Source organism: Atractosteus spatula, chromosome 5 (genome assembly GCF_055471065.1).
Source record: "Atractosteus spatula isolate fAtrSpa1 chromosome 5, fAtrSpa1.hap1, whole genome shotgun sequence".
NCBI lineage: Eukaryota > Metazoa > Chordata > Actinopteri > Semionotiformes > Lepisosteidae > Atractosteus > Atractosteus spatula.
This window is the reverse complement of record NC_142710.1, coordinates 8,067,293-8,093,277: the sequence shown is the minus strand read 5'-3', so window position 1 is coordinate 8,093,277 and position 25,985 is coordinate 8,067,293. Positions and strand designations below refer to the sequence as shown.

General features: G+C 48.0%; 1 protein-coding gene across 2 annotated transcripts; it reads left to right on the top strand.

Annotated features, from left to right (window-relative positions):
* Positions 1–853: 853 nt before the first annotated feature.
* On the top strand, positions 854–25,834 carry atp1a2a (ATPase Na+/K+ transporting subunit alpha 2a). 2 transcript variants are annotated; one of them, XM_088916147.1, is made up of 23 exons: positions 854–1,175; positions 6,910–7,005; positions 7,134–7,193; positions 9,072–9,275; positions 10,258–10,371; positions 11,298–11,432; positions 11,941–12,058; positions 13,318–13,586; positions 14,327–14,525; positions 15,740–15,849; positions 16,236–16,370; positions 17,191–17,380; positions 17,868–18,043; positions 18,592–18,728; positions 18,900–19,050; positions 19,457–19,625; positions 20,073–20,227; positions 20,932–21,055; positions 21,373–21,518; positions 22,836–22,966; positions 23,408–23,509; positions 25,151–25,242; positions 25,624–25,834. In XM_088916147.1, exons 1-23 carry the CDS (start codon positions 1,164–1,166, stop codon positions 25,650–25,652), a joined length of 3,054 nt encoding a protein of 1,017 aa, XP_088772273.1. In that variant the 5' UTR covers positions 854–1,163; the 3' UTR covers positions 25,653–25,834. The 2 variants fall into 2 exon arrangements, with proteins under 2 accessions (XP_088772273.1, XP_088772274.1); XM_088916148.1 differs by lacking the exons at positions 854–1,175; positions 6,910–7,005; positions 7,134–7,193; positions 9,072–9,275; positions 10,258–10,371 and having other exon boundaries at positions 11,300–11,484.
* The last annotated feature ends 151 nt before the right edge of the window (positions 25,835–25,985 follow it).

Below are 25,985 nucleotides of genomic sequence, written 5' to 3'. Positions count from 1 at the left end.
GACTCCCTTTCGCTCCAGTCGAAACTTGGAAGTCAATGTGATAAGATGCTTTGTGCACCACCCTTAAATCGTAGGGATTACGTAAGGGCAAAGATAAGGGAAAGCACTGTGTCTGCATTTCCAGTCACTTTGGCAAAGGAGAGCTGAGCAGCCGAGCTATGATCATGTCCCCTCACCTGGTCCTGGAGAGCTCCAATGCAACAGCTTTCAGAGGTGAATTTAATCATCTGTTTCAAGAAACCAAATATTTAATTGAGCTCAAGGACAGGCAGTTCAGTAATTGATCATAATAAATAAAATTCAGTAATAATTAAAAATAATCAAGCTGGTTTCATAGCTGAGTGAATCTCCAATTTCCTCCCACCGGTTCTTAGAGGTACCTCAGAGTTTGTGTCTCAGTCACCTGGCTGGCAAGCCTGTCCCAGGCACCTACCACTCTTGGAGTAAAGTCTCTGTCCTAAATGAATCCCACTTCATTTTTCAACCGTAACCCCTCGTGTGTTTGTTTCATGACTGCGTGTGTGTGGAACAGTCTCCTGGGACTGTTCGTCCCCAGCATAACCAACGTGTATCCAACTGAAAAATAGAATTTTCCGTCCAGTTCACTGTGAATGCTGGGAAGCACAGTTTCCACCCCGTATCCCTAAAACCTGCAAGCATCGCACAACCCCCCTCTGAGACCCCCGGGCGCTCGGACACCAGCAGGGGCTGTCTGTCTCTCCTCTCTTCACAAGGTGCTGCTGGGCCCTGGGACTGTGTCTCTTGTGCCTTTCGTTGCAGCTGTTTCTGCAGCAGTGTGGAGTGTGGGGGGTGTATGTGGGGGGTACGCGAGAGTCACATGCAAGGGCTCTGCAGAGGAGCCTGGGTCCTGTTTCCCAGCAGCAAACAGACAGCGACGGGGTGGCGTGTCTGCGCGCGGGAGGGAGGGGTGTCAAGGCCAAAAAAAGCAACTGGATTCCTCCATGTGCGAGAGATATGATTAGCCGTGACTAAGGACTGCCGGGCGCACTGAGCACTTCTCCTCAAAGGTTAGCAGACTCCCACGAAGCTCCCGGCCCACTGGTCACCCTCACCGCGGCTCACCAGAGACCCCCCTTTCTGCCCGGCTCTTCTCCACAAGCAACACAGCAGGTCGGCTCGGGGCTCCTACACGGCAGGACGAGATGGGCAAAGAGGTGAGTGGGCAGCTGGCCAGATTCTTTTCGGGAACGTACAGTAGTTTCTCGCGGGCCCAGGGATAACTGCTTTCGGGGGCGTGGGAAATTGACAGGAGAAGCGTCGACGCTCAGGAGGCTGTGAAATGCACCCACTGGGGGAGAAGCAGTTGGTTTGTGAATCGGGGCTTTACAGGCGGTCGAGGAGGGGGAGAGGCAAAATTCGAGCTGTGTAGCTTTTGCCACTTCAGGGCAGCTGCGGAATGTCACCTCAGGTTCAGAAAAGGGGAGATCTAATTTTGCCCTCGAAGGTGAAAAGGCTTTAAAAGTTTCCCCATAGTTCTTCAACTTGACATTTTAGTCCCGAAGAAGAAGCCCAATGTAGTATTTTGTACATCTGCTGTGTTATTTAGAATCTAATCTGCCACATCTTTCAGACACCTCGAAGTTATTCAAATGGCTCAGCGCCTTCAACCTTAGGGCACATTCAGACTTGCCGGGAGTTATTCGACGAGGCGGCTGTATCACGTTTTCCATTAGCGAGCCGGGGTAGCTGTGCCTCTTCAGCGAGGGGCTTGTGGGTTCAAATCCTGGATGGGATGCTATTGTTGTACCCCCGAGCAAGGCTCTTCACTGAGACTGCTGCAGTGCAACTCCCTCCTGTGTTCCTCAGGTGCTTGTTGTGAACGGGAACAGGCTCTTAATTGACAGGCCTGATAAAATTAAAATCAGCAGATGACTGACTGTATATGTGACCACATTTGTACAGTACTGAAGGTTTAGGGAGATGCCTGGTGCCCTGATCCTGAACTATTTAAAGAAAAGGGGGCTCCTCTTCCTCTAACGTTCAGCCGAAATGAGCTCTGAAAAGTATGAGAAGCATCTGTCGGTCGTGCTGTTGAAACTGGAAAGCTCCTGCACTGGGGCCAAGCTCTTCTCCATGATCCTTCATTAAAACATGTCCGTGTCTGGTCCATATCGCTGCCTGATCCGCTTACAATATTACTGTTTATGTATAAAGCACCCCTCCGAACAGAAGTGTACACAGTGATCAAGAAGAACAAAAAAGAAATAAAAAAGTGTACACTGAAAAGTACAAAAAAGTTAAACAATACCAAACTAGGCAATTGGTCGTAGCCCCTGGCAGAAAGGCGACTTTTGTGTTTAGATTTGAAGAGAATCAGTGCGTTTCTCTCTCGAAGAGTTAGAGGAAGCAGCTACAGAAAAGGCATGGTCACCAAAAGTCCAAGATTTAGTCCTGGGTACAGTGAGCACAGGACCGGCCTCAGCTGGACAGAGTCTACAAGAGGGGTCATAACACGGAGGAGCTCAGAGATGGATGATGGAGTCAGATTAAAGGCATTTTAAAGGCACTTCCCTCCAGCTTTAGAGACAGTTTCTTCACACACGCTGTCAGATTATTGAATTCGACCTCTACCACTCGACTCGACCTCTCTGATGTTTTTACTTGCGCACTGCCTGTGCTGACTGGCATTCAAGTCTTGTGATACCCAACTTTGTTGGTGTTGCTGCAGCTGTTCTGTGTTAATGTGTGCTGTCTCCTTCATGTCTTCGTGTCGGAGCACACATGCAGATAAGCGTCTCATCGCACTTGTGCAGACGGCAAAGGAACTGAACTGAGACTACGCCGAGCCTTAAAAGTCGCGAACGAGATCTCGTGTCGAACACACGACTTCGTAGGCAACAAACTCAGAGATTGAAGAGTAGGAGTGATCTCTGGGGTTACTCTTCGAGCGTCTGGTCTCTTGACCTCTGCGTGTGGGGGATCTTCCAGCCTCATCACCCGACGCTTGACTCTCATTGTGACCGTCGCGGTTCCGCGCAGGCTCGTGCTCTCCGCCGCCCGTTTCCTCACGCAACACCTGGGGGTGCGAACCCGGGTCTCCAGTGTAACGCAACAGGGAACCAGCCGCGTGAGCTCAAGGAGACCTCCCCCAGCCCAGGCAGCTGAGGTCCCTGCTACGCTTGGGGCGGGGGGTGGGGTGATGACGTCACCGTCATGTGACGTCACGTCAAGGAAAACAGCTCCTCGCGCGGAGAAGCTGGCACCAGCAAGTGTGCAATCACAGTTTACGTAATGCCCATCGCACGAGGAGGAGACGGTGGTCTCCCACACTTGGACTCCACATAGCTGGGGCTCCCTGCTGTGGGGGCTGCTCTCCCGGCGTTTTTACGAAGAGACGGAAGTTCTAGAGCTTGAATGAAGATGTCACCCTTTCTTCTCAGGAAGTCAGGTTGCGGTATGTCGTGCCGGCCGAAACTGGCAAGAAAGAATGGAAATAATCTTGCAAAGACAGCAACGAATGGTGACGTTCAGTCTCAGCTCATTGGTGAGCGCCTGCGCTCAGGCACAGTAATTATTCCCACACCTGTCTGTAAATGACAAGTAGTCACAAGTAGAGCTTGTGAGCACGACTTATGCTCAGTCTCATCTTATCAGTGAGCATAGAAAAAGAATGATTCCTTAGTGCTCTTCTGGACTCTCCACTCAGAGCTCTTCACAGGTCATGGGGATCCCCTCCACCCCCACCAGTGTGTCCCCCCCACCTGGATGACGCTCCAGTCTGCTCACACACAGCAGCTCTCAGTGGGGAGGAGAGCAGAGTGATGAAGCCAGTTCAGAGAGGGGGGTTATTAGGAGGCCATGATGGGTAAAGACCAGGGGGAAATTTGGCCAGGACACTCCCTCTTGCCCAAATGACAAGTAGTCACACATTAAGCTTAGTGGAGTTTGTGTGACACTACTCCTACATTTGTATTGCAGCCCAATAGAATCTCACTAAAGCCCAAATCTGCCTTCTTTCGTGTTTAAATTCAGGCTGGTTCACTGGCCAATGTCAACACCGGTGGTGTTCGGTCCCAAGATCGAATTCCAGAGCAATTTATCCGGGACTCGGAGCAGCTCGCAGAACCAGCGTTCCCTCGCTCCGTCATCTGTTTCGCCTTCTCAAATTCCGAGGTGGGCGGGGCAGAGATTCCGGGACCGCTGGCGCGCCCCACTGTGTCCGAAATCCCTGTATCCCGGGCTTGTTGCTTGCTTGCTCTGGCGGATCCTTTTTAAATCCGTCCGGAAAACTTTGCCCGGAGTCCTCTATTGGCCCGTGATGGCATATTGCAGAGGTCAGCAGGTGGCGAGAACTGAATTAACTGCTACCAGCGACTGGGGATTATAGCTGCCTGATAACTCCTAAGTGACTGCAGCTGTTGCGCACAACGGTTACTGTATCTATCGCAACGAGGGAACACAGGCATCGGGAACGGCTCGGAAAGTTTCACATTCGCAAAAGGAGCTGAGCAGATAAGGGGGGAGGGGAGGCTCTTTTAGGATTGTGATTGAGCTAAGATATAACTACACGCACGTCACTGAACCCTTGATTATGTTCTCAATCTTGTGAATGGGCCTTCATTCAGACCTTTTCATAACTCGCTTTCAGATCTTCAGAAGCCAAGACAAGATCATAAGAACAGGTTGTTTGGGAGACTCCTTTGAGAGCAAAGCGTTATTTTCAATTCGCTTTTAAACTCCACACACACACACACAAATGTCGTGAGTGTCTGATGTGTGGGCTGCTTCGTGCGAAACTGGACAGAAGGAGTTAATGCTTCCCTGCAGCGCGTCACTCTGTCTCTGGCAGCTGCTGTAATCTGAGCCACACAGCCGAGTCAGCCAGGGAGTTTGCTGAGACGCCACGGGGGGGGCACAAGAATGTAAAAAAAATAATGACAAACGCTCGAGAGAGCTTGATTGCTGATAGCTCAGTGATACCAGGAACAGCCCAGCCTTTCAGAGCAGTTCCCACAGCCTCCCACAAGCTCTTGTGGATAAAATACACCGCCTCCGGGTTTCAGCCTTTAAATGAACTTCCCTGTAATAGATAATGGGTTATGGAGAACGGTGGGTGGGTCCACTCTTGCAGGAAGAGCGCGTATGTGCAGAAGTGCCTCCTATCTTTCAAAACCGTGCCTGATGCCTTATCCGCCAGGCCACACTCCTGCAGTCCAGAGTCCCAGTCTGTAGCAGAGGGGGCGATGGGGTGGATGGGGAGAGCTGAGATCATATTTAGCATCTCGTTCATAAAAGCGTGTGTTTTTGAGGTCCACTTAGATGAAGTCTATAGTATCAGTTTTAAATGTGAGGAAAGAAGAGTAGGTGGTGTGTTGAGATAGATATCTGTTAAGGGGCTATAAATAATCCCAGCATCTCTGAACACACACTCGGTAACTCCTCTGCTGTTATTGAGGAAGGAGTGTTTGTTTTGCTGGTGACACTGTGAGGTCAAAGGTAACCTGGGAGCTTGCTAACAGCCGGGGGGTGTTTTTTATTATCAAGGGCTCAAGGACTTGTTTTCTCTCTAGCTTCGTTTTCGCGCCGCGCGGAGCGCAAGGAAAACACCCGCGGTCTCGTTTTTCCGTCTTCGTCAGGAAACACAACCGACAGCCGAGCAGGAATGTTTTGTTTTTTTTGACAAAAATGCCAAAAAAAAAACCCAAAAACGATGGCGAGAACGGAAGCTCACGCGCTCCAAGAACTGACAACTGAGCTAATTAAATGTGGTTGAAAAAAACCCACGCTGTCACAGATGTAGCAGTTTTACAAAAAGCCACTGAAAAGTATACAGTCGTGTGTAAAAGTTTTCAACTGCATGTTTTACAGAATCTCCAAGTGAAAAGACGTTAACACAACCGCCGCAGGGTACGAACACGACGCATTTCCATCCGTTTTAATGCACAAGTGCTATTTATTTGCTGGATTTCACCGATTGAAAAACAAAACAACAGCGAAGGTGGCATGTGCAAAAGTTAGGCCAGTTGATTCATTAATACTTTTTAAAATTATTATTCTTTTTTTATCCCGTAAGACTGAATCCTGCGAAAGAATCGACAAAGTGTGGTCTAAGGGCGTTGACCGCGATATCAATAGAACACACAATATAAAGTTTCACAAAAGAAAGAGCATTCAGCCTGAATTTACACTAGGTCCATAATATAATTATATTACTTAAATATTTATTAATTTCTTACGTATATATAAATGTAATAATATTCCTGACATATACTTATCACAGTTATAATCACTATATAATTAATATTACGTACGATTTTATTTATTTATATATTTTTTTATTGATTATCTTCATTGCTGACGGATCAATTGAAATAAACCAGGATGGGTCTCCAGCCCTCCGCCCTCACAAGGCAGGTCTCTTGGCTGCAGATCCTTAGCCACAGAGCCACCGCAATAATGATCAGATTATAGTAGGTCAGGTGGGTAACTGCGTCAGCATGCGTAGGCTGCAAAGGAACAAGTAATAGGTTTATTCCCTGCTGAAAAAAAGAAGAAAGAAAACACAACGTTTCGGCCGTGGAGCCTTCTTCAGGTGTGATCGTCACTATTAGTGATTGTGTGTCAATTTGTATGTATTATTCCAGTATGTTAACGCTGCCTCCCTATGCTGTTTCATTGACATTATTTTCTATATTGAGTCAACTTCACCGGACACAGTTAGCTGTAGCAGCACGGGAACTGCATGTCAAAGGCAGTAGGTTCTGTATTAGGGTGCACGCTGAGTAAAGTACAGCAGATGATTGGTATTTGGGCAGGTGCAGTGGCCAAGTCACCGTAGACGGCCCCCTTTCACCCTGCTCCCCCTTGACTCTCCTCTTGGCCTTTTCTTCTCTTTTTCTTCCCTTCGCAACAAACCCCGTGGGGACTGACGGCCTCTCCTGCAATCAGAGGGGCCGCGATCACACCCTGAACCAGAACGGGCGGGACAAGAAGAAGAAGCAGAAGGAGAAGGACCTGGATGAACTGAAGAAAGAGGTGTCGCTGGTGAGGGCGTCCGCTTGGTGTTCCGAAACCTCTGCTTCTCTGACAATCCCCTCGTGCCTCCTCGTACGCCTTGCTCCACATCCATAGATCCGATCGAAGGAGATAAGCACTTCTCCTTTTTCTTACAGGACGACCACAGAATAACCCTGGATGAGCTGGGCCGAAGATATGGAGTGGATCTGTCTCGGGTAAGATAAGAGAAGATCACTTTATTGGCCCTATACAATTTCTTGCAGGAGGAATTTGCCTTTTCAGAGACCCCAGCTTGCTCTCCATGAGACACACAGACAGGGAGAGAAGCGGGGGTCAGAGCGCAGGGTCAGCCATTTATACAGCACCCCTGGAGCAGCTGGGGTGAAGGGCCTTGCTCAGGGGCCCAACGGAGTAGGATTCCTCTGCCGGCCGCAGATATGAACCAGCAACCTTCCAGCCACAGGCGCGGATCCTGAGCCACAGAGCCACCGCATCACCCTGTTGTTTCTGCACCTCTTGGGTTCATTGGCCCTGTAACCCAGGCAGTTTGCTTACTTCTTTACTGCTTGCACACACTGTTTTGGCAAGAACACGGTTACTTCTACACAAACACCCAGATCTCCTTTGTGTGAAGCTTCAAGACAGCCCTGCAGTGGAAACAGGCCGCCAAGCCTATGTGATCTATCATTGGCCAGCATACTGAGTCATTTTTGTAAAAAAGTTCAAAGTTCAAAGTTTATTTACCAAGCACACATCAATACAGCGTACAGCAGTAATTGCTGGCAATGAATTTTTTTTCCCACAAGCTCACCGGAGGAAATAGAACAAAACATTACATGAGTTAAAAGTTACAATATAAAATTACACAATAAATAACACAATAAGGGTTGAATAAAATAAAACTCAATATGAATAGAACTGCTCTGTGTCCAAGGTGTATACAATGTATTATGTCCACAAAGTGCAATATACAGGTACAACATGCCAAATACAATGAAAATACTACAGGTACATATCCACGTAGGGTGGTTTGCTGATAGTGACTGCAGCTTGGCTGTTTAGCCAATCTTATTGCCTGGAAGTAGAAGCTATTCCATAATCGGTTGGTCTTTGACCAAATGACTCGATACAGCTTGCCAGATGGTAGAAGGATGACTGGGAGCCTTGAGAATAGACCTGGCCTTCTTAAGACATCTAACTGAGTAGATATCTTGGATGTTTGATAAATAAAGAAGCCCAGAGGACTTTCAGATTATCACAAAGGGAAATGTGCTTGGTGTGAGTTACTATATTCATGAGACAGATTTACAATGCTCCTAACTGTCTGTGATGTACCTGTAAATGATCTATATTGCATACAGTGGGGAAAGAGTAGCAGTCGAGCACCAGCCTGTAAGAACTTCTCTCCTCAATGATAAGGGAGTTTCTCAAGATCCCAGTGTTTGTTGTAAGTTGTCATAGAAAATTCAGTGATATCTGTATGTAAAAATAGGACAATACTGAGAAGCGTGAGATATATTTCTATACAGCTGCACTTGGGGAAGTTCCCTGTGTCCATTGTGAATGGTCAAGGGTACCGTTTTGTGACCTACAACACTGAGCTGAAATGATCTGAGCACCAGACGACATCGATTAAAACAGCTGCCTCAGATGCGCTGAGCTTTTCTTTTTTTTTAATTTTTAATTTTAGAGAACAAAACAAAACCATTTTACATAGAAACCACCATTATTCAGCCTTACATCACAGGCAAAAATTCCTGTGTGTTCCCCTAGTATTTTACAATTATATACGCACTGAGCTTTTCATATGCTGTCTTAGACAGCTTTGACACCTCTTTGCCTGAGAGGACCTGAATTGAAATTTCTCTTGTCAACCATCCCCTGCCCAATTCCACCACAATACTGCACAATACGCGGTAAATTTGCGGGCCAAGGCACACCCTCAGATATTCCATGCTCGTACTCTGGATTTACCCTGCCGGTGACACAGCTCACGTTAAAGCACGGCCCCTCCCGCGCGAACAGCCATGATCTTCACACGAGGATATACTGTGCCCTGTCTAACGGCCTGTTTCTACTGTTCTTCTCTGAAGGGGTTTACCACCGCCCAGGCCGTGGAGATCCTGGCCCGGGACGGCCCCAACGCTCTCACCCCACCACCCACCACCCCGGAATGGGTGAAGTTCTGCCGGCAGCTTTTCGGGGGCTTCTCCATCCTGCTGTGGATCGGGGCCATCCTCTGCTTCCTGGCCTACAGCATTCAGGCGGCCATGGAGGACGAGCCGGCCAATGACAACGTGAGCCCGACCAGTCGTCCTCTCCGAGGGTCCTATTAATAGACACGGGCTCCACCCCCCCCTCCCTGATAAGGCCGAGCCCACCCGCTGCCGGTCCCTTAAAGCGATACTCACTGGCATCCCCACTCGGGGGAGCCGAGCCGGAATATCACGGAGCCGCTGGAATATTTAGGATCCAGTTCACAAACGGTGCCCCGGCGGCTTGTTTGGTTTGGTTACCACCCGGCAACAGCCTCGGGGGCCTCTCGGGAGCCTCTTCCACACGGCGGCGCTCGGAAGTCGAAATGTTTCTTCTGCGGCGTGTGCGGTGCTGCTCTTTCCCTTTTGAAAATGGTCACGGCTGGCGGAGAACGACTTCAGCTGTGGTTCCGTCCCGCTCCGAGACTCACTTCCTCAAAGAAAGGAGTTCACACGCCTCTCCTCCTCGGTTCCATTTTGATGATCAGTGTGACCGATGAGGCGTGGGGGAGGTCAAAGGTGAAACTTGACCAAACTCAGGAAGGGAGATGCTGCTTCTTTCCTGTCCCAGTTTCCCCCATTAAGATCGCTGAAAGTGGTTCGTTTTTGTGAACTTACACTGTTTGAAGTTGCAGAGCACACCCTCGCATCCACCTTGTGGAAAAATCTTAAGACGTCCGAGGGAGTTTCAGGGTCCTAAATCCAAGGTTTAAGTGGTGGAGGCAATTTCAATTAAAATGAACTACAAACCCGATCAGGTGAACGGCAAATATAGGATCCAGCTTTCATGACTCAAGAGTTTGGAATGATCATGCTCAGGCGATGCAGTGCTCTTTCCTAGCACTGACCGATACCGAACTGACTGGGCTCGAGGAGGTGTGTGTGTCAAAGGGAGTGGCAATTTCTTCTCCTGTTCGTTATGCTGTTTTCTTGGTTTGAAATCCGGTCACCAGTAGTGACCAGTGGTTATTTAGTGTCCGGAGGTCAATATTGTTTGACTTTCCCATTGTCCGCTCTGTTTCAGCTGTACCTGGGGGTGGTGCTGGCGGCTGTCGTCATCATCACGGGCTGTTTCTCCTACTACCAGGAAGCCAAGAGCTCCCGGATCATGGACTCCTTCAAGAACATGGTGCCTCAGGTATCTGGCACTGCTTTGTCCCTGGACAGCTATTGTTACGTTAATGCCATTCATACTTACATATGAAAATTTCCATGTATGGGGATCTGTAAAATATATTTAGTTTTGCAGCTGCTCTTTTTCTGGAGACAGTATGTACTTTTTTATGTGTTTGCACTGTTTTATAGCTTCTTCTGTTGTAGGTGAATTGTTTCTGGCATTGTAGTTGACAGTGCTTTGTGATGGATGCTTTGCTCAAGAGATGCAATAGGAAAGCAGATTTAATTGATGGGTCTGTGTAGTTTTCCAAAGGTCAGTATGAGTATTATAAGACAATGGGAATTGATGCATTCATTTTAGCAGCTCTCGAAGATCATTGCTAAATCTTGTCTTGTACGCATTTGTGTTCATGATTATTTTCCGAGGGGAAGCGTTTTCCTGATCTTTCATCTTCCATATTTACTTATCTAACACATTAGCAAATCCTTCAAATAGAGCTTCAAGTACAAGTGGGAGAGTAAACAAACTTTTCCTTGGGATTAAATGGAAACTTTTCAAATTCTGCAGCCGAGCCAGGTACCTCTCCATTATACTGATGATATTTATAACAAAGAACAATGTGGTCTGGAAAATATCTTCTCTGAATAGCTTAACAGTGAGGGATCTGTTTCAGTCTCACACATTGACTCTCTCCCTAACAGCCAAGCAATCTGTTCCAAAAACAAACGCAAGAGTTAGGCCGAAAAATTCTTAACCCTTGCGTGGTCTGGAGCTGAAGTTGACATTTCTGAGCAAGCCAATGTCTCAGACGGCTGGATCAGTCAGTAGGTTCAATTGCTTTTCAGCAAAGATGCCATCAGAAAGATGAATGTACTGTGCTGCATTCAGCAACAGGAGCCAAAAAAAAAAACGCCAATCGGCTAACCCATGCTGTTCTGGTACCCCAGCAAGCCCTGGTAATCCGGGATGGAGAGAAGCTTCAGATCAATGCAGAAGAAGTGGTTCTGGGGGACCTAGTCGAGATCAAGGGTGGAGACCGGATCCCAGCTGACCTTCGGATCATCTCTTCACATGGCTGCAAGGTCAAATTTTGTTATTGGGTCTGTTTTCCTCCCACAGTCCACAGACATACCGGTAGGTGAATTGGCGCCAGGGAAACTTGGCCCTGGTGTGAGTGAGTGCGTGACTGTGTCTATGTGCCCCCCGCAATGGCATTCCATCAAAGGCGTATCCTGTCTTGTGCCCTTGCTGGACTCCAGCTACTGTAGCCTGTAACCTGTATTGGATTAGATGATGGATTCATGGATGGAAGGATTTGCATTTTAGCATGATCATGATAGTTGGTTCTAAAATCTCTGACTTTAGGCCTTTATCTTTGTCTTCTTCATAGCCAGTGGGGGAAAGCTAAGTCTAAGTGGGGAAGGATACCTAAAATAGGACCAGTGGCTACAATTCTGGCGCAATTTGTGTCATCCAAAGTCAAGCATGGCTCTCTTGAAAAGGGCAGACAAGCACACGTATGGATGCGAAGGTACTGGTAGACAGCAGACTGAGTCACCTGCAGCCATGACGTAGTCTGGTCCATTTCAGGTGGATAATTCCTCCTTGACCGGCGAATCCGAGCCTCAGACCCGATCCCCTGAATACACTCACGACAACCCCCTGGAAACAAGGAACATCGCCTTCTTCTCCACCAACTGCGTGGAAGGTAAACTTCAACCACATATTGCATCCAGAGATTTCTTTCTTCCTCTACAGGGGAGCAGTGTGAGGGGGGTGGAAGAGGTTTTTTGCGGTTGCTAAACCGATTCACTAGGAATAACAAAACCCAAGAATCAATCGTCATGAAAGGATTATGGAGTGATAATTTGGCTTAACCCGCTTGGCTGAAGGCTGAGCTGCTGGCCAGAGGACGAGGAGGCCGGGACCCCCAGGCAGAGGGAGGAGGGGCAGCTGCAGAGGTGGAGATGGGGTGGAGGTGGGATGCAAAAGACGTATGCGAAGGGAGAGATGGGGATCACGTAGTTTTAGGAGAGGACATGAGACGTGATAGTTGATACTGACGGCCGAGTCTGATTGAACTTGGCTGTCGTCACCCCTCCTGAGCTGTCGTCACAAACCCCATTTGATGAAAACAAAGCAGCCATTGCAATCTACCGGTCAACTGCATTTCACCACACAGAAACCACACCCACGACGCTCGTCGTCTGCAGCTGTTTTTAACGCCAGTGGAAAACTCCTTTTCCCCCCCGTTGATCACAAGAGGCCGCGCCAAGCGCACACCTCCTGCGCGCCGCGCAACTCCAGTATTTATAACTTCGCTGTCAGGGTTGATCTGCCCACAGAAGCCCAGAGCTTGCCAAGAACAAGCATTCCTTTGCCATAGCGGGATTGTACTCACAGGGAAGGGGGGAGGAGCGGCACTTGACTTTTAAAAAGTTTTAATCCACCGTATATGGAGCTCAGGGCTTAGACAAGAAAACTGAAAGGCTCAATTAAAAATGCCGACTGGGCATGCATACCCCTCCACAGGGCAGAGCAGTGGCACTGTGGCTAAGGATCTGAGCCTGTGGCTGTAAGGTTGCCGGTTCAAATCCCGTGGCTGGTGGAGGAATCCTACTCCGTTGGGCCCCTGAGCAAGGCCCTTCACCCCAGCTGCTCCAGGGGCGCCGTATAAATGGCTGACCCTGCGCTCTGACCTCCAGCTTCTCTCCCTGTCGGTGTGTCTCATGGAAAGCAAGCTGGGGTCTGTGAAAAGACAAATTCCTAATGTAAGAAATTGTACATGGCCACTAAAGTGATCTTATCTGATCTTAATGTTAATCATGTTGCAAATGCAAAGGGCTCTAGGAGAAAGGGAGAAAGGGGTTGCCTCTTAAAGAATGCCCACGTCTTAGAACCACTGAGGAGCGGCCAGGGCTGGGTGGGGTTTCTGCCATTTGACCGCGTCCCTCCCCGACCCGCCAGGCACAGCCCGGGGAATCGTGATCGCGACGGGGGACCGCACGGTCATGGGCCGCATCGCCACGCTCGCCTCCGGGCTGGAGGTGGGGCGCACCCCGATCTCCATGGAGATCGAGCACTTCATCCACATCATCACGGGCGTCGCCGTCTTCCTGGGCGTGAGCTTCTTCGCCCTGTCCCTCATCCTGGGGTACTCGTGGCTGGAGGCCGTCATCTTCCTCATCGGGATCATCGTGGCCAACGTGCCCGAGGGGCTTCTGGCAACCGTGACCGTGAGCAGAACCGTTTCCCTTCACGCACCGCTGCCTTTAGAAAGGAGCTAAATCTTTTTGTTTCTTGCCGGCTTGCATGAAAGAGAAAATATCGGCTTAAGTGCGATTCTACAAGTGAGAAGGACAAACCTTCTGCCTGCCTTGCGATGCACTGTTTAGCGTTTAGCTTGCTACATTATTCCAAGTGATTGTTAAAATTATTAGCTCACATCAGCTGCAGTAGACGTCCAACTAGATCACCGAAAAGTCAGCTGACCTAAGTATAGCAAGCACAGGCTTAACGTTTACAATCCATCCATCAACTTGAATGATAATAAACTGTCTCCCCCTTGTGGCCAAGACCTGTAAATACATTCAGTTTATTGTCCGATCAGAAGCAAGAAAGACCTACAGAAGCTAGTTGAGTGGGGAGCTGTGACAGCATGCGTAGGCTTCACAGGAACAGGTGAAGGTTTATTCCGTGCAGAAAAGAAAAGACACACAGTGTTTCAACTGTGGAGCATGTGTGGTGACACCTGAAGAAGGCTCCACAGCCGAAACGTTGTGTCTCTTTTCTTTTCCTTTCAGCATGGAATAAACCTTTACTTGTTCCTATGAAAGCTATGACTTTCATAGTGACTATACGTGACAGTTAAGGTTTGTCATGGGGTCCTGCAGCTTAAACTGGCCAGATATAAGGGCTCCATGGGGAGTTCACATGTGGCTCCTGAAATTTGAGTCTTTTCATCCCCGACGGACAGGTGTGTCTGACGCTAACGGCCAAGCGCATGGCTCGCAAGAACTGTCTGGTGAAGAACCTGGAGGCTGTGGAGACGCTGGGCTCCACCTCCACCATCTGCTCTGACAAGACGGGCACCCTCACGCAGAACAGGATGACCGTCGCCCACATGTGGTTCGACAATCAAATCTATGAGGCGGACACCACAGAGGACCAATCAGGTAGCTCGCCTGGGAGCTGTGAAGGGATGCCACATGACAATGAGCAGAAAAACAGCATTTAAGAGCCAGCAGCTTTATCACTCTGCAGTTACAGCTGACAGGCCACTGGAGCTCAGCAGTATGAGCCTGGCCAGTACCTGGATGGGAGACTCCTGGGAGAGCTGAGGCTGCTGCTGGGAGAGGTGTTAGTGGGGCCAGTAGGGGGCGCTCACCCTGCAGTCTGCGTGGGTCCTAATGCCCCAGTATAGTGACAGGGACACCTCCAGGTGGGACATAAATGTCCAAAGACACCTGACTGTTCATGGTTATTATAAACCCCCAGTGCATCTTTCAAAAAGAGTAGGGTTGTTACCTTGATTTCCTTACCAAATTTCCCCCTGGCCTTTACCCATCATGGCCTCCTAATAATCCCCATCTCTGAACTGGCTTCATCACTCTGCTCTCCTCTCCACAGAGAGCTGGTGTGTGTGAGCAGACTGGAGCTTCATCCAGGTGGGGGGGACACACTGGTGGTGGAAGTGGGATTCTGCATTACCTGTAAAGCACTTTGAGTGGAGTGGCCAGAAAAGCGCTATATAAATGTTAGGATTCTTATTATTAATAGTGAAGTCTTCCAATAGCGTTTCCCTGCACATAGTATAAAATATACTATATAAACTATATATCTCTAGAAGGTCCTGGTAGTTGGTAGAAACTGATGTGTTCTGTGTGCTCCTCTTGTTATAAACCTACCTATACTCATAAGGGGTAATTGCTCAGTTATTTTACACTGGCTGTGTCCTTTTGTTAACCCAGCATCACTTAATGCACAACATTTAGGACATTACATCTGGGTACACTGGTGTCAGTGTGGTCCATTTCCACTTTATTTGATTGGTGTTTTGCGGAGATGCAAACCTAGTTTGATATGTTCTAACCTATGTTTTGGGCAGTGTGGGGTATTGTGGGGCAGTGTGGGGCTGTGTGGGGCAGTTTAGGGCAGTACGGAGGAGTGAGGGGGCAGTGTGAGACCAGTAGATTTGAGGTGACGCAAACCTAGTTTGATATGTCCTGACCCAGGTCTTGGGTAGTATTGAGCAGTGTGGTGCTGTTGGTGGCAATGGGGGGCAGTGAGGGGCAGTGAGGGGGCAGTGTGAGACCAGTAGACTTGTGAAGATGCAAACCCAGTTTGATATGTTCGGACCCAGAACCCTGCGTCTGTCTTTCCCCTGTAGGCTCAACCTTTGACAAGAGCTCGCCGACCTGGACGGCTCTGGCTCACATCTCTGGTCTTTGCAACCGAGCCACCTTCAAACCAGGTCAAGAGAACGTGCTGATACTTAAGGTGCGTTTGCCTGCGGGAACACGTAAGTGTCGCCAATTTTTCGGGTGGGAAATCGTCTAGCGGAGGAGTGGGGGGCCAGGATAACCTCTTACTTTATGATCAACATTGATTCCTTGTAAATATTAAATGATCTGCTCTCTTTCACACGGGAATACATTCATAGTTGCGGCCACAACTGCAGTTCAGAAGCAAAAAATAAAGTGCCCGCACACTAACTATTCGTTATAATCAACCTACTTCTTCAAAATTGAAAGCCGTTTGCTAGAGGCTCCTTAAAAGGTCTCTCTGTGAAGGTCAACGGTAGGCTTTTGAGATCTTACCCCGGAGGGTTGAGATCTTTTCAGGTCCCAGACATCGGCCCTTGAAGTCGCGGCCTTTTCTTGCAGAGGGACACTGCCGGGGACGCCTCAGAGTCCGCCCTGCTGAAGTGCATCGAGCTGTCCTGTGGCTCAGTGCGGAAGATGAGGGACGACAACCCCAAAGTGGCCGAGATCCCCTTCAACTCGACCAACAAGTACCAGGTCAGCACACGGTCATCAGGCAGGAAAGAGGCGGCGGGGTCACGGGCAGTAATCACATGCAGTAAGGAGCCCCCATCACTGCCTTTGTAAAGACCGTACCCCACACACCCGAGCCCCTCTTTTCACCAAACCCTTTATGACATCTTGTAGCAGTCTCACTCCTGACCTCGGCCATATCTTCTGAGAAAATAAGAGTCCTACAGCAAATAATGCTCAAGGGCTGCAATCCCATTGCCTTGTCTTCCCAATCCCAGCTCAGATTTACTCGCTTGAGTTATTCGGATGACCTACCCACAAACCTGGCAAACTACGTTCTCGGAAGGTGCGAACCAGCTTTAATCTCAGCTTTGTCCATCCATCAATCCCTCCATTTTCTAACCACACCTTAACAGTTGAGGGTTGCGGGGTATCCCAGCGCCTATCCCAGCAAACAAGAGGTGTCGATTTTTCCCAGAAGCCAGTTGGCTAAGAGCAATTTGGACCGTTGGGGGAAACTGGAGCAACCGGAGGAAACCCATGTGAACACGAGGTCAGAACATCCAACCTTCATGCAGGCAGCTCTCCAGGTCTGGAACTGAGCCCAGAGCACCAGCACTGCAAGGCAGGAATGTGAACCCCTGTATCCCCACGCGGCCCCAGCTTCAGACTTTGGGAATGCTTATTAATTAATCGAAAACAGTCAACCATGAAGCAGAACAGGAATGCTTTGACAAGGGTGGGATTTAGCATTCGCAGGACGGGAAGTTAGCGAGGACTCCTGGTGCGTCTTGACCACCTGCTGCAAACCTGTTGTTAAACTTCCTCTCCGTCCCTCTTGCAGCTCTCCATTCACGAATTCCAGGATAACCCCAAAGGACACATCCTGGTGATGAAAGGAGCCCCCGAAAGGATCTTGGACCGCTGCTCCACCATCCTGATTCACGGTCAGGAGGTCCCACTCGATGAGGACATGAAGGATGCCTTCCAAAATGCCTACCTGGAACTGGGAGGACTGGGAGAGAGGGTACTGGGTGAGGACACAAAGGGTTAATTGGCAAGCATGTTATTTCTGAAAAGTACTTTCATATGCCAGAACGTTTTCAGAAAAGTATCATTGGAACACATGACAGAGCAAATGCTTCACGTGTTTTGAACCAGCAGAAAAGAAGTAGAGACACACATTGTTAGTTCTTGCCTGGGTAGCAATGTGCAATACAGGTGTCTCTTGTGACAATTCCTCCTCTGACTCCATGACAGTTGTGTATCTAATGCTCTTTTATATATTAATGTGAAAGATTCAGATCAAAGCAAAATAATACCACCGGCAAGAAACTTAATGCTAACAAAGCTCTACATTTACATTAGATATACAGGTCATTTATATCAACCCATCGCCTTCCTTGAATTACAAAAGTAGTTTGAATTATGGGAAGTGATGTCTTTAAAACAGTGCAATAGCAATTTATCTCCCACTGCATGATCAATGCTGCCTCCTTCCTCTTTTTCCGTGCCGTACAGGGTTCTGTCACTATCACCTCAGCCCGGACAAGTTCCCGCGCGGGTTCAGGTTCGACACGGAAGACGTGAACTTCCCCACGGAGGACCTGTGCTTCGTGGGGCTGATGTCCATGATCGACCCCCCGAGAGCAGCCGTGCCGGACGCGGTGGGCAAGTGCCGCAGCGCGGGGATCAAGGTCCGAGCGACAACCACCGCCTCCGCTGCTGCCGCGCGAACCCGACTCGCCGAGCCCTGCTTGAAAAACCGCTGACTCTTCCAGTCCAAATTTATGCCCAGCAGCTGGACCCAGCTTGCTGACCTGTTGGGGTTAGGTTAATAATTGGAAGAGCATCTGCGATTTGTTCTTCTAAACCTGTGACGTGCAATTCCAGGTCCGAAGAGCTTCAATACCCTCAGAGGTTTTATTCCACTTCTATGTTTAATGACCTAATTCATCAGCATCTACCCAATTTGGAGGCTTAGCTTTCCTCTCTGTAGATCATGATAAAAAACGACTATAAAATAGAAACATCGATGGGGAATGGACAATGGCTCCATCGCCTTAATCTCACGTTTTATTAATCCGAGGGCTCACTCAAGGCGGGTATTGATAAAACCTGGCCAATCGAGAGCTTGAGCGGTCTGCGAGTTGACTTCCTTGCAGGCAGCCCCAACCCTTTGTAGATGAAAATGCCAGGCAGTGCCGATCTGAGCATGTGTTGTCGCCGTGACTCTCGTTGACAGGTAATCATGGTAACCGGGGACCACCCCATCACTGCGAAGGCCATCGCCAAGGGGGTGGGCATCATTTCAGAAGGGAATGAGACGGTGGAAGACATCGCCGACAGGCTGAACATTCCTCTGTCGCAAGTCGACCCGAGGTGAGACCAGGGCATTGGACCAGGCCTCGTTTCCTCTCGTCTGTAAATATCTGCTGGTTTTCAGCTGACAGCAGGATCTGGCTGCGGGTTTTTACATAGCAAAGAGGAGGGGAGAGCTGTCTGGGGCCAAATCTGCACGCCTTTCAGCTAGAAGCTTTGTTAACTTTGCAGGGATGCCAAGGCGTGTGTCGTCCATGGCTCCGATCTGAAGGACATGAGCGCTGAGTACCTGGATGACATCTTGAAGAACCACACGGAGATCGTCTTCGCTCGCACTTCTCCTCAGCAGAAGCTCATCATCGTAGAAGGCTGCCAGAGACAGGTGGGGGCTTGACAGGCTTTTTTGCTATCGATAGCTTCCGGTTAAGAACCACTTAAATACTAATGCTTGCAGCAGTCGGGGTCAGCAGCTATGCACTAAATGAAGTTCAAGTTCATTTGTCATTCCAGCCATATACAAGTATACAGAGGAGCGAGATATCGTTCTCCAGGTCTACGGTGCAAATACAGACAAGGCACTGACAAGACAATGCTATAGACAGTGTAGACATAGACATGCCTGAGAAGGTACAGGGTACATAAAGTGCAAATGTGTAGTTTGTTATCAACGTTTGCTGAACCGTGTCCATACAGGAAACTGCTCCATGGATGAGCTGTCTGTATAGGTTTCATGTCTGAAATGCTGGTTCTGCTGCCAATCAGAAGATGTTCCTTATCCGTGTCGGCAGGGGGCGATTGTGGCCGTCACAGGAGACGGCGTCAACGACTCCCCAGCCCTGAAGAAGGCCGACATCGGGGTGGCCATGGGCATCGCCGGGTCGGACGTCTCCAAGCAGGCCGCCGACATGATCCTCCTCGATGACAACTTCGCCTCCATCGTCACCGGAGTGGAGGAAGGTATGCGAAGACATCTCGGAGTCCGGCTCCCAGATGTCCACAACGCACCCTTGAATTCAGATCTCCGAAGGCAAAGACACTCCTGCTTCAGCAAAATTGTAAAATCATTACTTAACCCTCTCGGCATTCCCATTTTCCCATTTTTACCCTGTGCACTTTTTCTGGGTTTTGCAAAGAGAGAGAGGAATGATTTTAACATAAATTTTTACATAAAGCAATTTTTCCTCAGTTCGCTTGCTTACTGTACCATGCGATTCATTTTCTTTTCACAAGAGGGCGACATTTTCCAAGATTGATTGACCTTTTGAATTTTGAAGTATTATGCAGCCAGATTCAAAAGACATTTCGTCGACAATTTGTAGTCCCTCATAAAAGCGCCGTTCACACCTGCTGGTCCAACTCCAGTAACGAGAAAGGAGGTACTGACATTACTGTGGCTCAACACAGGTCGCCTGATTTTTGACAACCTGAAGAAGTCCATTGCCTACACTCTGACCAGCAACATCCCCGAGATCACTCCCTTCCTGCTCTTCATCATCGCCAACATCCCCTTGCCCCTGGGCACCGTCACTATCCTGTGCATTGACCTGGGCACAGACATGGTGGGTATGAGGCAACATTACACAACTGTACATATTCTCCCCTACACCTGTTAACCTGGGATTCCTTTTCCGAAACAGTTCAGGGCAGATGTACCATAACACTCTTCTTTTTTAGTCCAACCAAAATTCTAATTAAGGTTAATCTTAACTTTTCAAGTTCTAACCTTTTGATTAAGGGAGAGATTATACTTGCCGGCCAGTGCACTGAGGCATCATGGGTATATTAATACTCAAGTTCCACTTCCGGTTGCACCAACTCACCTATTCACTCCAACGTGGGAGGATGTTAATTCGAAGTCTACTTAAGATGTTTTTTGTCCAGAAAAAAAATTACACTTTATAAATGCTTTACTGAAACGAGCTAATGGACTTGTAAGTCCAGATTGGACGCTACTTGTGTAGCGATCAGAATATTTCAGATTTTAGAACTGTGAGTGTTTTTAAAGCAAATACTATGCTTGTCGCCTATCAATAGATCTGCACTTACAAGCACGTGTAGTGAAATTACAATTACCCCTACGCCTGCATGAGAATTTGTCCCCATTTTTTACCATAGTGATTTTTCCCATTACTAAGATTTGTACAGGAGCCTATATCAAAACATGAGATATGAGACTGAGCTCCCAAAGCACTGTGAGCTTTCACTTCCTGCCCCCTGGTGCATGTTCTGATTTCTTGTCATTGACAAATCACACGCTTCACAGGTCCCGGCCATTTCTCTGGCGTACGAGGCAGCAGAGAGCGACATCATGAAGAGACAGCCCCGCAACCCCAAGACGGACAAACTGGTCAACGAACGGCTCATCAGCATGGCCTACGGGCAAATCGGTGAGGATAGACCTTGCTTACTCTACTCACGCTCCTGCTCACTCATCTTCAGACCGTTGAGCCAGACGGCAGCATCTTTTCCTGCGCCGATTCTCCTGGGTCCTACTGGTGCACTGGGCTAACCAAGTGCTTGGTTTGTTTAGAAATTGACGCATCCGCTAGACCCACAACGTAAAAGATTGGAAGGGATTAGTGTGCGACTGCTCCTGCTGCGACGTTGCAGTGCTTTCTAGGTCTGTCCCATGCTAACCAAAGAGATTCGCCTCCACTCTGATAACTGTAAATAGTGAAAGATATCTTCCGACCCCTCTGCTCAGGAATGATTCAGGCTCTGGGCGGCTTCTTCACCTACTTCGTGATCCTGGCGGAGAACGGCTTCTTGCCCTCGAGGCTCCTGGGGATCCGGCTGGAATGGGACGACCGCAGCAGGAACGATGTGGAGGATAGCTACGGGCAGGAGTGGGTGAGTCAGGAGCCGGGGGGGGGCAAGCGAGTGGGCAGGGACCGGGAGCCGTGAGAGTCAAGCAACGGCTTCACTGAAAAAACACCCTCCTCTAATCCATCCAGCTCTTCAGATGGCGGTGCTTTAAGGAGATCTAGAAAACCTGCAGCCACACTCAACCTTCATGACCAGTATTGCAACCCTTTGTGTATACAGTCCAGTGGGTTTATATAGAAATAGAGAGTGGAATGGAAAGTTACTGAGAAAAAGTGTTTTATCCTAAAAATGTTTATGGAGAGAGCTGTGCTGCAGAAGCAGCTGAATACTTAGAACAAAGTGTGATAGCACCCAGCTCGTCAAGGGCACGGGATGTTTTAATGTTTATCACTGCTGCTTGAAGAAGGGAGTATGAGAAACTATTTGAATAAGTGCTCTTCTTTGTTTAAAGCAAAAACCTATAAGGAATAGAAAATTACTGCTTTGCCTGTCCCTGAAGTGTTGCATCAGGTTAAAAAAAGATATAAAACCAGGGCTCTCCCTGCTTGCTTTTGAATCAGCCTTCACTTCTCTGCACAGATGGGTGATGGCTTTTTCCCATATTGCAATATGAATAAAGACCTTATTGAGTGAATGAGAATACCTCTCCTGGCTCTTTGATAAAATTCCACGACAAGAGTGAAGTGAAGTGTAACCACAAATAGGGTTTAGGATTAATTTTTGGTTCACATTCTATTACAGTTCTACAGCAGTGGCGACGACAGCCAGTGCCGACAATATAACCCAGGAGTCACTGCTGCTCCAGAACCAGGCTTCTTTCATTTTTTTGAGCCCAGTCTTACATCAAAGCTACCGCACTCTCAGTCATAGCGTCTGAGCAGAAAACTGAGAACCAGCAAGTTTCTCGATCCAAAGAAGACCGAGATAGGACAGCTTTGCTGAAAGATTCCTTTCAAGAAGGAGGAAAGAGCAGTGGCATCATCTTCATGATCATGCATCTGAGGAAATTTTGCTTTGTTGCCGATAGGTTAATCTTTCTAAACTCGGCCCCAAAGCCATGTGACTGATTTTTCAGTTCTGACCTTGAACGTTTGCCCAGCGTACCTTAAGGTGAGATTTTTCCCAATAAAAACCAGCAAGTTTCTTGATCCAAAGGACACCGAGATAGGACAGCTTTGCTGAAAGATTCCTTTCAAGCAGGAGGAAAGAGTAGTGGCTTTGGATTCACGATCATGAAGATCATGGGGTTCAGATCACTACTATTGTACCCTTAAGGAAGGTGAGATTTTTCCAATAAAATGCCCGGTTGTATAATCGTGTATAACTCCCCTTTCACCACAGACCTATGAGCAGCGCAAGATCGTGGAGTTCACCTGCCACACGGCCTTCTTCTCTAGCATCGTGGTGGTGCAGTGGGCTGACCTCATCATCTGCAAGACCCGCAGGAACTCCGTCTTTCAACAGGGCATGAAGTAAGCAATGCGGGTGAAAACTCCTGTACTCTACGGCTGCCTTTTCAGAAACCACTCGAAACGTCCAGAGTACAAAATTGGCCCAGGAGATGTGGATGGATGGATGAATGGATGATCTGATGGACAGATGACTGGATAGCGTTAAGGGTATTTTTGTTTCAGAAGTTATCATAAGGCTGAAAGCTTGGTACAAACCACAAACAACAATTTGCTAGTGTGGCCGAAGCCTACATCTTGAGCAATCTCAGCATCAGGGTTTGGGTTAGCTCTACAGAGCTTTCAGGGCCAGTTGGTTATCTGCTGCTGTTTGCAGGAAACATCTGGCCCCATGGGCACCGTGCGATTTATTTCTTACGTCCACTTGTAGGAAAAAAGAACACAAGAGAGTGGTTTCACATTTACGTAAAAGAGAGCCAATTTTTGCCACTCTCTGGGTTTCAGGAATCGGATCCTGATCTTCGGGCTGTTCGAAGAGACGGCGCTGGCAGCTTTTCTCTCCTACTGCCCTGGGATGGATATCGCTCTGCGCATGTACCCGCTCAAGTATGATTTCGCCATCTCCCTCCTCCCCAACATACACTGCTGTGAGTGTTCATTGACTGAGCCCACTGGAGCTCAGCAGTGTGAGCCTGGCCAGTACCTGGATAGGAGACTCCTGGGAAAGCTGAGGCTGCTGCTGGAAGAGGTGTTAGTAGCACCAGAAGGGGGCGCTCACCCTCCAGTCTGTGGGGGTCCTGATGCCCCAGTATAGTGACGGGGACACTCTACTATAAACAGGCGCCGTCCTTCAGATGAGACGTAAAACCGAGGTCCTCGCTCTCTGTGGTCATTAAAAATCCCAGGGTGTCTCTCCAAAAGAGTAGGGGTGTCACCCCGGTGTCCTGGCCAAATTTCCCCCTGGTCTTTACCCATCATGGCCTCCTAATAACCCCCCTCTCTGAACTGGCTTCATCACTCTGCTCTTCTGGGGGGGGGGGGGGGGGGGGACACTGGTGGGGGTGGAGGGGATCCCCATGATCCGTAAAGAGCTCTGAGTGGAGAGTCCAGAAAAGTGCTACATAAGTGTAAGGAATTTAATAATAAAATATTATTGATAAAATGAACACAATAATTGAAAAGCCATACTCTCACTTCCTGAACAGATTGGAAATTCACTATATTATACCAGCTTTCCGTTGCACAGAGATGTCTTGCGTCTAACAGAAATTGGACAACAAGTACCAAAACATTACTTTGTAACTGCTAGGCATCTGAAATACCCAACTGAATCAAACTGAGTAAAACCGAAACATTCACTGTAATGACGTTTAACACTATTACATGAAAGTGTCGTTTATTTGGTTGTGAAACTTTGGTTATCTGATGGCACTTTCTATATTACCATTCTGCTGTCCCATATCAATGCGTACTTTAAGGTGGCTGCAAGTGGATGATTTCATTAAGAAAAAGCCACTCAGCAATCTTGCCAACCAGGGACTGACAGTGAAACCCATTCAAGATGCGCTGCACTTTGGTACATAAAAAGACACTGGTGATGAACACTGTGATCCAACCACTGTTGCTTTAACGTGACAGGCCTGTGATTGCCCAGGTGGTTGTCTACAATTAGTCAAGCACTCCCAGGGCTGGGTGGGCTTTTGGTTCTTCTTTCAGAGCCTACTGTGAAGTCAGCGCGAGACATGCTACTTGTCCTATTGCTGCCAACTCTCCTGTAAAGCAGTATGGAGCCGAGATGTTGCAGGATTTCAACTGACCAATGCCATCGACAAGTGGCCATGTGAGATATGAGTTATCATTGGCCTTCATTCTCCCTTTGTGGTACAGAGGGAACTTTGAAACCAAGCCACTAAAATGACTAGCGATTCCAAACTGGTAAGGTATGAAAAGGAAAATAACTTGGGAGGTATGTCTGCGGAGCTCTTGGATCTTGACACCCCAGTTTGCATGTTCTCAAGTATTCTTGGGGCTGTTCGCTGGTAAAAATTTTCCTCCTGTTTAGTAAAGTGGGTATGCCAATATTCTCCATTTTCATTAGGAATGGGGCACTCTCCCCGTTATCAACTTCATCGGGAGGAGCGCTGCTACAATGCAGACTCAGACGTGCCTGTGATTACCTTCAGGTGAAGACAATTGCTCAGGTGCATAGACTAATATTTGACGGGATTAAATCTTTCTCCATTTCAGAATCACCTGGTGGTTCTGTGCCTTCCCCTACAGTCTCCTCATCTTCATTTACGACGAGATCAGGAAGCTCATACTCCGAAGGAATCCCGGGGGTATGTTTTCATTCTGATTCGCCATGTTGATTCTAGAAGATTTCTAGAAGATGCTTGATTTCTTTTTTATAGAAATGCTCCAGTTGAGACAATTGGTTTAATTGGGTCATTAGGTGCTGACACAGCAGCCCCCCAAGTTACTGGAGAAATAGAATATACAGTTAAGATTCTAAGATACAGTTTTTAAATAACGTGATAAGCTGAGCCAAATCTGCACTGAAGTCATCACAGAAATTATCATTTTAAAAATAACTAAATTACGGTTGTCTTTTAAAATAAAATATTTTGCATCTAGAAATGCTTAAGTTCTCTAACAGATCCATCCTAGTTTGTATTAAGGAGTCGAGTTGCCCTCTCCTTATCCAATTTCTTTCTCAACAGGCTGGGTTGAAAAAGAGACGTACTACTAACTGAAGATCAATTCAAGATGTCAGCAGTGTGTGCACTAAAATATTAGCTGGCATGGAAAAAAAAACATTTTACCTGAAGTGCTATCTTCAATCTAAATGAGTGTACAAAGGGCTTCTTTTATATACATCAGACTGAAGTTGTCTCTCATTCAGACACCAAATAAAAATGCTCTAAATACAAACTGACTGCGATTTGTTTCTCCCCATCAAGGAAAAATAAATGCAATTACACAAAGAAAAAAAAATGTGGTCTTAAAAGAGAGCAACATTTAAATAAAAATGTTGGGACTGACCGATTGCTCTTCTAAATGCTGATATTAAAATGCATTTCAC